At 44.9% G+C, this 14,844-nt stretch overlaps 1 protein-coding gene across 1 annotated transcript in view; it reads left to right on the forward strand.

The window, feature by feature from the left end:
- BRPF3 (bromodomain and PHD finger containing 3) overlaps positions 1-14,844 on the forward strand; it is a 34,120-nt gene that overhangs the window by 11,141 nt on the left and 8,135 nt on the right. The window contains exons 5-10 of the mRNA XM_023527686.1: positions 1,456-1,584; positions 1,882-2,194; positions 2,869-3,171; positions 5,302-5,808; positions 8,651-8,744; positions 12,183-12,292. Coding sequence (XP_023383454.1) covers positions 1,456-1,584; positions 1,882-2,194; positions 2,869-3,171; positions 5,302-5,808; positions 8,651-8,744; positions 12,183-12,292 — 1,456 coding nt within the window. The remainder of the gene's footprint in view (positions 1-1,455; positions 1,585-1,881; positions 2,195-2,868; positions 3,172-5,301; positions 5,809-8,650; positions 8,745-12,182; positions 12,293-14,844) is intronic.

The raw sequence follows: 14,844 nt of genomic DNA on the forward strand, positions 1-14,844 counted from the left end.
GCATAGATGGCCGTGGAAAACATCTAAGGACTTTCTCTGTGGATTCAAACTGTCTGTGCCATGCCAGGCCTGGTTCCACAGCTGGGCCTTTCTTCCTGCCTCTGGTTCAGAGAAATGAAAGAGAAAAGGAAGCAGGCAAGCCTCTTTTGATGTAGCTGAGAGGCAGGAACTTTTCATAGTCTAATCTATGGCTTCCCAATTTTTTCACATTAGGGCGCACATAGAAAATAACATTTGTACAGCATACTACTTGCTGTAAATACATGCAGCTGCTTGCTGCCTGAGGGGGTGAGCCTGGAAGCCCTGGTTGCTCTGGCCAATCCAGACACACCAAGGGCCAACAGGATCAATATCTCAGCACATTAGGTGGGAATTCTAGCCCAAGGAACATTTTATATCATGAGTGTGCTCCTTGGACTGTCAGACCTGTGTTCAAATCTTGTCTCTGTTCTTTTCCAGCGGGGTGACCTTGGGCAAATGACAAATCATTATACTCTTCCCAAACCTCAGATTCCATATTTGTAAAATGAGGATAGTAAGTTTCTCCTTCAGGGTTATTGTGATTAACTGAGGTATTATAGAGAGGCAGTGTGGCATATCTGTGAAGAGCACACACTGGAACCAGACCATCCGGGACTGAGTCCCAGCTCTGCCCCTTATTAGCTGTGTGACCTTGGGCCAGTCAGTTACTTAGTCTCTCTTTGTCTCAGTTTCCTTTTTGTAAAATATCTCTTCTGTACCTACCCCATGTACTTACTTATATTACATAAAATGCTTAGAATATTACTTGGCATTTAGTAAGGACTGTAAACGTGTTAACTGTTATTACAGTTGACCCTTGAACAATGCGTGAATTTGGGGTGCCTACCCCCTGTGCAGTTTAAAATCTGCATGTAACTTTTGACTCCCCCAAAACTTAACTACTGATAGCTTCCTGTTTGACCAGAAGCCTTACTGACAACATAAATAGTTGATTAATATACATTTTCTGTTATATGTATTATATACTGTATTCTTACAATAAAGTAAGCTAGAGAAAAAATGTTATTAAGAAAATCATAAGGAAGAGAAAATACATTTATAGTATTTCTTGGGAAAATTTGCATATAAGCAGACCCGCTCAATTCAAACCCATGTTGTTCAAGGGTCAGCTGTATAATTGACCCTTGAACAATGTGGGTTTGAATTGAGCGGGTCTGCTTAATTCAAAAGTAATAATTATTATTACTTTAAGTTTTGATATGATGCTTGATACATAGGAGACATCCACATAATGGCAGTTGCTATTATTTCTAGGCTGTGGGTTGGGTGATAGCTCCTCATAAACTGGTCAGCTTAACATCCTATGAAAATATGTTTTGCATGATTGATAAAAGTCAAGTTTATCAAGAAAAAATTCAGTGCCTCTTGGCAGAAATTGGGGGGTGTCCTGATCTCTCCCCACCTAACCCACAGATCAAGGTCCAGCAGGCTGCCATGGAGCTGGAGCTGATGCCATTCAACGTTCTGCTGAGGACAACACTGGACTTGCTGCAGGAGAAGGATCCTGCACACATCTTCGCTGAACCCGTCAACCTGAGTGAGGCAAGTCTCCCCCCAAGCCACCTCCTAAATAGTGAGCCCCTCTTGAACTGCAAACAGGGTCTGAGTAGGCCCAGAGGGGATTGGGCCTCAGGATGTACAAAACCTGGGGGTGTCTGACAAGGCTAGTAGACTTACCCATGGTGAGGGGTCAGCAGGTTAGGGTGGGCCAGGGCCCTGGGGCTCTGAGTGAGCCTGGCATGGCCAAACCAGAAAACAGGGAGGCAACAGTATCGGTGACGGGTATGCCTGTTTGGCTAGTAAATGGTTGTTGTAATTGTACAGGTTTTATATGTTTAGGTTCCAGATTACCTGGAATTCATATCCAAGCCAATGGATTTTTCTACTATGAGGCGGAAGCTGGAGTCCCATCTGTACCGCACCTTGGAGGAGTTTGAGGAGGACTTTAACCTTATAGTTACCAACTGCATGAAGTATAATGCTAAAGACACAATTTTCCACCGAGCAGCTGTCCGCCTGCGGGACCTGGGAGGGGCCATCCTGCGGCATGCCCGGCGGCAGGCAGAGAACATCGGCTATGACCCCGAGAGGGGCACCCACCTGCCTGAGTCACCCAAATTGGAGGACTTTTACCGCTTTTCCTGGGAAGACGGTGAGAAGCCTGGATGGGTGGGGAGGAGAGGGGCCAGGCTGAGGCACAGGGACAGAGCTCAGAGAGCCAGGGATCGGGATGGGCCTTGGGGCTATAGAAGCAAAGCTGAGGGTAGGCACAGGCTGGAATATACCTGCTTGTGGCCAGAATAGTTTCAAGGATTAAAATTTAATTCACTGAGTACTTCTTGAATGGTAGGAAAGGGAAATCAGGTAGTAGCTGTCTATTTGAAAAGCTAAAGCTTCACCGGGTCTTTCTCCCCTGGACCCCCTCTGTGTGGCATTGGAGCATGGGGCAGGCGGAGTGCAATCCTGGTGTACGTCTGGCTCATTCAGAAGAGTGCAGATAGAGGACCAAAAATGGAATTGCCTCTGAGCCCCATGCTCTGCCTACCCCTGCTCTCTGCTTCTCGATGCCAACAACCAAACAGTCACTTGGGCCGGGGGATTGCCTCATGCCTGTTCCATGGAGCCCGTAATCATGACTGTGAACTACTTCCTGCAGATGTTTCCCAGATTCTGACCTTGTCCCTGTGTCTGCCCTCTGGGCAGCAGTAGAAGCCACTGGCCCAGGCATTCCAGGAGAATATTTTGCATCCAAAGGATTCAGCCCTTCCCCTTGCCCTGAGCTGGGCAGGTCCTTCAGCCCCTTCTGTCCTCCCTTCTTCCTGGCAGTGGACAACATCCTCATCCCAGAGAACCGGGCCCATTTGTCCCCAGAGGTGCAGCTGAAGGAGCTGCTGGAGAAACTGGACCTAGTGAGTGCCATGCGGTCCAGTGGGGCCCGGACCCGCCGCGTCCGCTTGCTGCGCCGGGAGATCAATGCTCTTCGGCAGAAGCTGGCGCAGCCGCCACCACCACAGCCCCCTTCACTGAACAAGACTGTGTCCAACGGGGAGCTGCCAGCTGGGCCCCAGGAGGATGCTGCTGTGCTGGAGCAGGCTCCGCAGGAGGAGCCAGAAGACGATGAGGACAGAGGTGAGAGATAGTCACGAGCAGGCAGGGTAGGGAGTAAGGGTTAAACCGAAATCCCATAGTCGAATCATCCTTTCCTGAGTGTAGGTCTGATCTTTATGGGCAAGCAGAAGCCTTCAGAGGGGTTCACAGTTGTATGTGTACCCAGGAATGACATTCAAAACATTTAGCAATCGGTAGAGACCAAAATTGATTACTCAGAGTAGATATTGACCATTGTATTGGAGTTGGCTCCTGAGGTTCACTGATGTAGATATTTAGTTGCCAAATTGTGGGCATATTCACGGAGTTTCACATGCTGGGGCCCAGCAGCTGTTCACTAACCAGTAAAGAAGCATTTCAGTGTTTTGCACCTGACATAGTCTTATTACACATAGCAGTTAAACATCAGCTCATTTCATACCATCATGTAGAGAAGCTCTTAGAGCAGCTTAAATTGTGGCGTGGAGGCACAGAAAAGAAGGATCCTAAACATGGTCTGGGCTCTCAAGCTACCTCATGGCTTTGACCCCAGCTGGTTGAGTCTATAGGTCCATCCTAAGCAAAAAGGCCAGACTGCAAAAGACGGCTGGAGAAGTGATTCTCAGAGCTGCTTCCCATTCACCCTGCTTCACTGGGGACAGAATTGTCTCTTTGCTACCTGTCTTTGGATCTGAGCCTATGGCTTTGAAGGGCCTGCCATCCACATAGTTCAAAAGGTTGGGAGTTATCTCTAGAGGTTAGAGATGATTGCAAGGAATGGCCCATTTTAGGTTGGAAGAGAATAGGGGCATTGCTGAGAGGTCACATTTGGCATTAGAGGGCTTCATGTCCATTGCGATTCTTCTCAAGTCCTCATGTGGCAGATAGCATGCCACTGGTATCCCCACTCTTGGGCTTTGGCAGCACAGAGTCATGTACAGTGGTCCAGCTGCAACAGTTTCTCCTAGAGGGTTTCCAAACAAAATTCCCAGGGCTCACCTCCCAGAGATTCAGATTAGAGAAGTCTGAGATATATCTTAGAAGTCTCAATTTTGAAAAATATCAAAATGGTAAGTGAATAGAGATGTTTGGAAATCACAGATTTAACTTACTTTGTCTCAGTTTTCCATATTTATAAACCTTTTCTTTCTGCTTGTCCTACTTGCTTCACTTGGGTGATAATGAAACAAAATACATTGAAAGGTGGGAAAACACTTGAGTCTAAAGAGAGTATAAAGAGACCCCTAATCTGCGAAGCTGAGACTTACTTAATTGATTGAACGGGGCTTTCAACTTTCTCGAGTGTAGAGCAATGGTTTGTAACCCTCACTTCATCAGACCCACCTGGTAAGCGTAAAGAAACAATATCCCATCTTTATAGGTTTGGTCTGGGATGGGACCTCGGCAGTGAAATTTTTAACCCATTTCTCATTTAGAAAAAAAAGTACAACTTGCTGCCAACGTTAATTTAATTTTACATAAACACATTCTTCGAGGCTGAAGCAAACAAATCTGACTGGTTTTCAATGTGAAAATAAAATATAAAAACTGTTCTTGGAGTTATTTCTAAACAACTTGTCTCTAATCCTAATGTAACAGAAATGTATACATAAATCGATTCATCATATGAATCTTCGGCTAACAACTGTTCAAGCACGATGTTAACATGTGTAGGAATGCTACATTTTCTAGGATTTGACATTTTCAGCGACTGAGAATTACTATATCTTGTAAAAGGAAATACCACTACTAAAACAATGCTATAAATAGAGTGATGTCATTTGTTTCCAAAGACTGTGGATATACTAGAGCGATACGAAAATAAAAGCAAGATATTTTGTGGCAAACTGTGGGAGTAAGGTTAGGACTGTAATCCATGAGTTATCTCAGGGTAAACGCTGCAGCCGCGAGCACTGCCGGTGAACGTTCTCGGGGCAAATGGGAAATGGGTTAAGAAACTTGCTAGGCGATCCTAATTCATAGCCAAGGTTGAGAACTACTAGTCGATCAAACTTAGTCCTACATTCTCTTCATTTCAGACCTGAGACCTGGGATGCTTCTCAAGCCTTATAATGCTCATGCTTTTGGTTCTTGGTAATCTGTGTCATTATCTGGCTTGTAGGGGCAGACTTTTTCTAAAATGTTCAAGCAGGTTCTATTTTTCTCTAACAGATGACTCCAAACTGCCTCCCCCACCAACCCTGGAGCCCACTGGGCCTGCACCTTCCTTGTCTGAGCAAGAATCCCCTCCGGACCCCCCCACTCTGAAACCCATCAATGATAGCAAACCTCCAAGCCGATTCCTAAAGCCCAGAAAGGTAGAAGAAGATGAGCTCTTGGAAAAATCACCTCTGCAGCTAGGGAACGAGCCCTTGCAACACCTGCTCAGTGACAATGGCATCAATAGACTATCCCTCATGGCCCCCGATACCCCTGCCAGTGCCTCCCTCAGTGGTGTGGGCCGCCGCACCTCAGTCCTCTTCAAGAAGGCCAAGAATGGGGTTAAGCTGCAGAGGAGCCCAGATCGGGCGCTGGAGAATGGCGAGGACCATGGTGCAGTGGGCTCTCCCGCCTCTCCTGCCAGCATCGAGGATGAGCGGCACTCCCGGAAGCGGCCGAGGAGCAGGAGCGGTAGTGAGAGTGATGGGGAGAGATCCCCCCAGCAGGAGGAAGAAACAGGTGACCCCGCCTGTGACTTCTCTCGCTACTTCTCATCTGCTTTCCTGCTTTGCCTTGCCAGCCAGCACCCCTCCCCGCTGCCGCCCATCAGTTGCCTCCCTAATGGCCTCTGCAGATGCCAATAGTAGCATTGAAGGCTCCATAGCTCACAGTTGGGCCTGAGTAGTAGCCGGGGAAATAGGCTTCGAGCAAGTATTTTGAGACGGCTAATTTGTGTCTGGGGGTCTCTTGGGCCTTGAGGGAGATACAAAGCTGCATATGGTAAAATGGGTCCTATTTTCATTTTAGCTCATTCATCAGATAGTTTTGTCAGGCATTATTCTAGGTACTGGGGGTGGGGAGGAATCTCCTTTCTAGGGGAGATACATTAAAAGCAAATGAGTGAATTATATTTTGTATTAAAAATTGAGAAAAATCCAGCAGGGAAGGGGTATAGGGGACCTTGGGGTGGTGTTACAGAGGGTGGCTAGGGGAGGCCTTCTGAGGAGGTAACATTTGAGTAAAGATCTGAAGGAGGTGAAGGTGTGAGCTGTTTGGATAACTAGGGGAAGAATATTCCAAAAAGACTAGTAAATGCACAGGCCCTGGAAGTGGGAACATGCCTGCATGTCTGAGGAACAGCGAGGGAACCAATGTGGCTGCAGCAGAGCGAGCCAGAGGGTAGTAGGAGATGAAGTCCCAGAAGTAGAAAATGGGGGCTTGGTCACTAAAGAATCCTTACTGCGTTTCCAGCACCAGCTGGTCACTGGCGGGTAATAGCTCAGACTCAGTTTCAGCTCTGGAAGAGTTAACTGTAGTGGAGGAGACTCGATGGTCTCCTGAAGAGCAGAGATGTCACAGTGCTGGACAGTATGTGATTATATGTCAGGTGACAGCACCAGTGGAGATGTTGGGAAGTCTTCATGAAGAGGCACTACCTAAGCTGGTCCTGAGGGATAAGGGTGGGATACAAAGATGGGATAAAGGGTTTAGACCCAGGTGCATGGAAACACGGACAGAGTCCCTATGAAGGATAGATTGGAGAGGGGCTTCCCGGAGCATCAGGAGCCAAGGCTGGATGAGCGAGGTGGGCCTGGATGTGCAGGCCCTCCATTGCCAGAGGAGTTGAGTTTTGGTGGCATATGAAGGCCAGCTTGCTTGATGGGGAGAGACCTGCTCTTGATTGTTGCTCCTCATATCCCTCTCATGTCCTTTTATGTAGTGGCTTGGGGCTGTGTGGCCAGCACATGCTTTCTCTCTTCCTTCCTGACACTTTATTTCCAGCAATATCTTCCTTTCCCGTCTGGCCCAGACTTCCCTGCATTAGGGCAATAGGTTGGTATATTGAGGCAAGATCTTGAGGCCTGGAGTTAGGCAACCCTGAATTCAAATTGCATCTTTTTATCAGCCATGTATCAAATTAATTAACTAGAGCAAGTTAGAAAGGCTCGCTGAGCCTGTTTTCTTATTTCTAATATAGAGTTAATGATACTTACTTTGCAGGGCTCTGAGGATTGGAAATAGTCTGTATAAGCACTTGGCATATAGCAGTAGAAGGTAGCAGTTATGGTTGTTGCCATCCTCTCAGCTATATCAGGGACAGCCAGACAGCACTGAGAACACTGCACTAAATAGTCCTGCCATTGAGTGATAGGTCTGGACATCAGCCTCATCCAGCCCGAGCAGGCCCACTGCTTGGGCATACTGTTAGAATCTATTCCTCCTGCACAGTCCAGCTCCCTGACGCTCAGGAATACGTCTGAAAAATCTTCATTGACTCTCACAAAAACAGGTGTTGATCTTTTACAGATGAGGCACCTAAGGCACAGCTGGCTTTGGAGATTTAAATTGAGGTCACTATGTTAGAGGCAGAGCTAGCTCAGAGTCCAGATATCTTGGCTTAGACACCTACTCTTATGGGTGTGACTTTCCTCACAGTTTTCTGGCCAAGGTGTCTATAACTTAGAGGTCTTGACTCAGCTGTCAGACTTGTAGGACTCTGGATTGTGGTTAAGAATTAGGTAGTTAGAGAGGAGAGCTGAAGGCTTCATGGGAGATGAGACTTGTCCCTGGGATGAGCAGGTAGTCCTTATTTGTCTCTGAAGGGCTTCCTGCTATAAATAAACCTCTCATTCATACTTAATAGCATCCTCTATAAGTAAAAAGGTATTATCTTCACAAAAGGATGGGTCAAGGCTTAAGGAAGAAAAAGGACTTGTATTTCAGCACTCTAGAACCCAGAGAATTCTGACTTCCCTTCCCGGGAGGATTTGGTCTGCTTTAGTTCTGCTGAAAAGAACCTGCATCCTCAACTCTGACAAACCCAGCTAATATCTCCGGGTGTGGTCGACACAGCCTTTATCCTGCCCCAACCTCCCCTGACACCATCTCAAAAGAATGAAGCTAGCGTTGCCAGCTGTGTGATGGATAGGGTGTGTGAGTGTTTATCTGAAGAGGCCAGGCGGGTGGGCTCCCCAAGAGGCAGAGGAGACTCCCTGATAATCGAGGCTTGAAATGAGAAGCAGATATAGGGACTTATGAGCCAGCTGGAGTTGGGAAGTCTTGATATTTCCCTTTGTAGCTAAATGACAATAGCCCAAGTAAGCTACGTGTTATATTTTCCTTAAAGTATAACTTGAATATGGGAAGAGAAATGCAGTGTCTGCTCATTGCCCTAGCTGACATTTTCCTCAAACTTTTCTCAGATTCTGCTGCCCAAGACCCATTTTCCACAGGGGAAGGCACAGCCATTCTTTCCACCTCTCCTCACTGAGCCCTCCCTGGGTGGCTCACACACTGCAGCACGTGTCAAAGGAAAGGGTTTTCTGCACTCAGGCTCACTCACTCTGTGTGTCCTTGGCAGGCGTGACCAACGGCTTTGGAAAACACACTGAAAGCGGGTCTGACTCGGAATGTAGTTTGGGTCTCAGTGGTGGACTGGCATTTGAAGCTTGCAGGTAAGAACACTTGACCCCAAAGCTTTGTTGGCAGCTTCACCACCTCCTTGTATTCTCTGATTGAACCTCTTTCTTATCTCAGATTTTTTTTCCTTCACCACTGCTATTTCCTGAGGCCTCTGGTCTGTAACTCTGGTAGCTCCTAGGAAACAGCATGACCCTTGACTCCAGGCCTGATATGACTCGAAGGGGAGGAGTGGCACTGATGCTTTAAGGGTTTGTGGAGCTGAGTTTGGCCTTAGAGGGTGGGGACAGCCAAATCTCTGTTGCCCAGTGATATTAACAATTGAGCTAGTCCCCTACTCACCCCCGACCCACTCAGAAAACTCAGCTTTTTACAGACATGTTTTCATCCTTTGTCTTTTGGGGCTTCATAGTAATAGCCTCTTTAGAGGTGTGGTATGGGAATAAGAAATGAGCTGATAGGAAATCGAGAATTGCCTTTTGTTAGACAAAGGCCCCAGTTTTTCCACCATCTTTGAGCTGAGAAGGGACAGGTTTCTTTTCCCATTCTTTTACCTGAAGGAAGGATTTCTGAGACAGAATCTTAAAGTTTCTTCCAAGTCCAAGAATTTATTGAATCCCTGCTCTGTATTGTGTGCTCTGTAAGACACTAAGGAGTGTGGGACTCTTGGAAATGAGACTATCAGTGCCACAAAGGAAAAACAACTTGTCTTCAAGGCTGACCTCATGGTCCCTCCACACACCTGCCAAATGGATCCTGGATTCTGAGTAGGGGAGAGAAGGTCCCAGGGTAGTACCAAAAGATGATGTGTCTGTGTTTGAAGCACCTCCAAGCCATATTGGGTGTGTGTTCTGTTAGGTGCTCACTCCGTCCTGGCTGCTGGGCTCCTGGTGGGCCATGGGAGGCGCCCAGCTATCCGTTGGGCCTACACTGGTCCCACATTGCAGCAAGGCCCAGCTTTTGATGGTTACTTTGAGTTTTTTCTCCCCAACCAGTCTCAAAATTGCCCTAGCTTACTCCCTCCATGTTGCAGAGTCAAGAGATATAGGGAGAGTAGATGGGAAAGAACACAGTTACCAGGCATAGAGAGGAAGCAGAGATTTCAGAATCTTGTTAAAATGCTTCTTGTCTGGTCCTGGGTTGGAGTTCCTGACTCCCTTCAGTGAAATGGTGCCTGGAAACCCAGTTCATTAGGAGTGGATAGGATTGGGGTTACCAGGCTGTCCCCTCCGAGACCTTGACTAAAGGTCGAAGGTATGTTGGGCTCTTTCTTCTGTGAAGGGTGCTCTTCCCCGCTGGGAGCTACAAGAAGCAAGCCAGGCCAGGCTTTAGTTAGCCTGCTGTTTCAGGCTGTTTGTTTGCCTTTGTGCAAGACTCCAGTCCAGAGCCACTGATTGCCCTTGGAAAAAAAATGCCTTTGGAAGGCATTTCTTCTTTAGCTCAGTGGCTCTCAGTGGCATTTCAAGGTTTAAAACAGGAGATTCAGGGGCTCTAATCGTAGGGATTTTTTTCTTTTTCTGTTTTTTTTTTCCTATACCGGTGATAAGTACATAAAGGAAGATCTTACTAATTCAACTAAAATCATATAATCTCAGAATTAGAACTTTGAAAAAACTTCTGATCACTAATCCCACCCCTCTCCCCCACCTTGGTTTATCTGTTCTGCTGATTTTCTGAGCAGGTTAGGGTTTTACTGTTTTTCTGCGGGTCACTCATTTAGTTATTAATTGAGCACCTACCATGAGCCAGGCACTGTTCTAAGCACTGATAGGGTGTCTGTTCTCATGGAGCTTACCTTCTGTAGGGGAGAGAGGAATATTAAATCAGTAAATCAAATAATTATAGATTGGGTTACCTGCTTAGGCCTCGGTAACTTGGAGAGACGGCTGAAATGCAGGCCATGATCAAGTAACTTGTGCTTTTTTCCTATGAAACAGGAACACACAGACCTAGTTTTGGTGTTGCATCCTATTTTTATTGAGCTCATCTTTCGCAGACCTCATCATTTGGTAGTTTAACATTAGTAGTTTGTAATATTTAAAGTGAGATGTTGAAACTAATTGCTCTTCATATATTATTTACTATAGAACTGCCACTTATTGAGTGCTTGGTATGTGTATTAATCCATTAAATCCTCACAGCAACACATGGGAGACACAAGCCTCAGAGGTTAAATAACTTGCTCAAGGTCACGGAACTACTGAATAGAAGAGCCAAGTTCTGAACCCCGGTAGTCTGGCTCCACAGTTTAATCTCTTAACCCTCTTCTGTTGTATTTGAAGGTGTCTTCCCAGATCTGTGATATGATCTTAGAGAGGCTTTCCTAATAAAACTACTAATACCTTACATTTTTATAAGGCCTTTGGGTCTCTATGCCCAGTGACAGATTTTTGAAGGATAAGTGAGAACTGAGTCCTAAATGTGAACTGGGTGTTGTGTTTACCCAAATGGGTCCTAATTTTGACTAGCAGGAAGAAAGCTCTCAATGTACTAGTTACTGATTCATTGAGTTTTGGTTGTGCAGGTGCTCTGTGTAAGACCATGATAAAGTCAGTTATGATTCAATAAAACAGGAGAGCCCTACTCTCCAACCAGTCCTAACCCTGGCTTCCTCTTATCCCACCAGAGGTTTCTTAAACATTTCTACTCCTCTGCAGATTGTTGACCTGTCTTTTAAGCATTTCTTTTGTAGTCGAAAAAATGATACAGCGCTAATGTTTTTTGAAGTTTAGATGTAAAGAAAGCCCTGGCCACACCGTTCTTGCCTAGAGGCTCCCAACTGTGGTTGTGTTAGAATTGTATTGGGAGCTATTTAAAAGATGCTGACGCCTGAGTGGGTTCCAGTTATATCACTACTCTCGTATTACTATTCTCATTTTTGCTTATTACCTTCTAGTCTTTATCTAACATATTCTTTTACCTCCTTGCAGTAGCCCTGTAAAAAGATCCGTTTCTAAGAAAAACTTCACACAAAGTAGAAATGAGAAGTGGATTTTTTTTTTAATTTAAAAATGTCTTTTCTAATTAAAGAATTAAGACATGTTCTTTATAGAAAATTTGAGAAAGAGGCAAATTTTTGTACCTCTAAAAAAATAAATTGCTTTCAAAAGAACAAGCAATGTGAACCATAGAGCAAAGAATTCTGGCCCCTCTTCATGGCCCTGCTGTTTAACTCTGAAAGGATTGATTGACATGCCTGGGGTGACCTTTCTTCTGGATGAAGTTCAAGGTCCCCAAGCAGGGGAACAGACATCTCTTTCCAGGTTGAGTCTTTCCACCTGGATGAAATGTTTCCTCAAAGCCTGTGAGAACTTTCTGGTCTGAAGTATGTTATGGTTTAGTGTGAGTTTTTAGGGGAAAGTGAGAAACCATTCTCTTTGAAGAGTTTTTGTAGCCATGGAAGAACAATAGTAGGGGTGTTAGTCATTGCAATTGCTCATTTCTCCCTCTCTCCCTCCCTATTTTGTATGCAGTGGTCTCATGCCCCCCAAACGCAGCCGTGGGAAGCCAGCCCTGTCTCGAGTGCCCTTCCTGGAAGGTGTGAATGGAGACTCTGACTATAGTGGCTCAGGTGAGGAGCAGTGTATAGGTGGATGGGGGTGGGGAGGTAGGCCTTCCAAAGAACCAGCTCTGTGGGCTGCAGCCAGACCCTAACCTCTTCCAAATCCTCGGGCACTGGGCAAGGAGATAGTCCTCCTTCCCAGGTCATTCACACTTTTTTTTTTTTTAAATTCATCTTAAATTTGAATTGGTAATACATGCCCATGATAACAAAAATCAGAAAGCTACAAAAGCATGCATAATGAAAAGTCAGCACTCTCTTCCCTAGAACAACCACTGTTAGCAGTTTTGGTGGCTTTCCAGTTGTAATCCATACATATACAAGCTAAAACTTGTGTGTATATATAAGAGAGTAACTAGAGAAACCTAGTATACACATGTTTCTCTAAACCATGCCTTTTTGTTCTGTTAATAATATATCTTAGAGAGCCTTCTGTGCTTTTTGTCGTCTGCCTAATTGGTGTCCCCTTATACCGAGGTGCCATTTACTTTGCCAGCCCTCTACAGATGGACATTTAGATTGTTTTTATGTATTTGTTACAGTCAGTGTTGCAGTGAGCAACCTTGTACATAGATCATTTTGTATCCGTGGGGAGTATATCTATAGAATTGGAGTCACCTTATTGAAGGAAGGAAGTGTGCATTTGTAATCCCTGTAGATATTGCCAGTCTACCCTCATTGGAGTCGTCATTGATAGCCTATATCACTGAATCTCACACATAACCCTGTAATTTCATGTGATCCAGTGCCTTCAGCCTTCCCCTCATGAGACATTCTTCTCCAGCTGGTCCAAACATGGAATATATGGGTCTTGTTTCCTTAGATCAAGGGAATAAAGGGCAGAGCAGGGCCAAAGGAGGGGGCCGGGTGGTGGTCAGGTGGAGCAGGCATAGAACAGGCTGTTTTCTGAATATACCGTCCAGCCTTCCCTTGTCAGGTGTGCACTCTCTGGATGCCCTGTCTTTGAAGCTTTCATCTAACACACAAGCTTCAGGATTTCTCTTCCTCTCTTTCCTTTCCCAACTGCTTTATCTTCCCTTAGTATCAGTTTTTTTCTTGTATGTGTATTGAAAAATGCATGCCTGTGTGTTTCACTGCGGTCTGACTGTCAGCGCCTAGGAGGCAAGGCTCGTGTCTAGATGCATTTGTATAACATCTGACATAAAACTGGGAGGGTACTGGCACATACCTTGTGCTTCTAGTGGTGACATTTTATTCTTATTTTAAACACCACATACTTATTGAAATGATGCCAAAGGAAATTGACCTCCCACTGTTCCATCCCCTTAACATAATTGTCCTCATTTCTCTGTTGCTTTGTTTATTTTAGGTACTTTTTTTTTAACAAAATGATAATCTAAAACACGTGCTCTTCTGTATTATTTCTTCAGTGTTATCATACTTTTTTCATATTGACATAGTCTTTATATATCTTATATTATTAGAACAATGTACCTTTCATTCAGTGACTTAAAATTTACTTAACCATTCTATTGTTAGACATTTGGTTATTTTCAACTTTAACATAATACATAATACATATACATTATACATAACGTTCAAAAAATATGTCCTTTTATTTGTTTTTAAAGTTATTTCTTAGACTAAGTTCCCAGGAAAGGAATTTACTGGAGCAGATGGTTCATACATTTTTTTTTTGTTTTATGACTCTTGAGACATACCACCAAATTACATTCTGAAAGTTGCCTGAGCAGTATGCGATTGCACCAGTTTCCCTGCAGCCTGCCTCTTCAGTATTGGATTTTATCTATTTGTTGTTATTGCTATTGACTCAATAGGTAGAAAATAATGCCTCATGATTAGCAGTAGGTTTTTTAAAAATTGTAAATGATGGTGGTACTATTTCCTTAGAACATAGTTTTCACTCTGAGATTTGGGGCTTTTTCCTTGGTTGATTGAGTGGTCATCTCCCTGTTCCCAGTTTACAGATGTGGGAGAGGATAGGTGGTTCTTCTTTTCAGAAGCATTTGTGGAACACCTATGCAGATGTGCTAGTACACTGGGTACAGAACAAAGGATGCTAAAGAGACCTAGTGCCCGCTCTAGGCTGGACACCAGTATAAGGTTTTGACAAAAGCAGGTATGTGAAGGACCTGCAGACCTGCTTGGTTTTGCTGAGTGCTGTGCATCCACGTGACCTGGATGGCCAGGTGTGACCCTGTCAGAAAAGAACTCACTTAACAATAGGTTTTACTAGGATGTCTGTCCCAGGCATCTTTTTCTATGAAGCGTCTGTCATGAGGACTCCCCACTTGGGGAGGCCCGGAGAGCAGTCCGTGGCTCTGCTCAAGCTGGGTTATGGTCCTTTTCCCTGGGGCCCTGGTGATGAAGCAGTTAGATTTTTCCAAGGAACACTATCCTAGGATTCTAGTCCAGAAGTCAGCAAACTATAGCCTATTGCCTGTTTTTGTAGGGCTCACGAGCTAAGAATGGTTTTTACATTTTCAGATGATTGAAAAAAAATCAAAAGAATGTTTTGTAACATATGGAAATTATAAGAAATTCAAATTTTAGTGTCCAGAAGCAAAGTTTTATTGGGACACAGCTATACT

Source organism: Pteropus vampyrus, unplaced genomic scaffold (assembly GCF_000151845.1).
Source record: "Pteropus vampyrus isolate Shadow unplaced genomic scaffold, Pvam_2.0 Scaffold18, whole genome shotgun sequence".
In the NCBI taxonomy this organism is placed as follows: domain Eukaryota; kingdom Metazoa; phylum Chordata; class Mammalia; order Chiroptera; family Pteropodidae; genus Pteropus; species Pteropus vampyrus.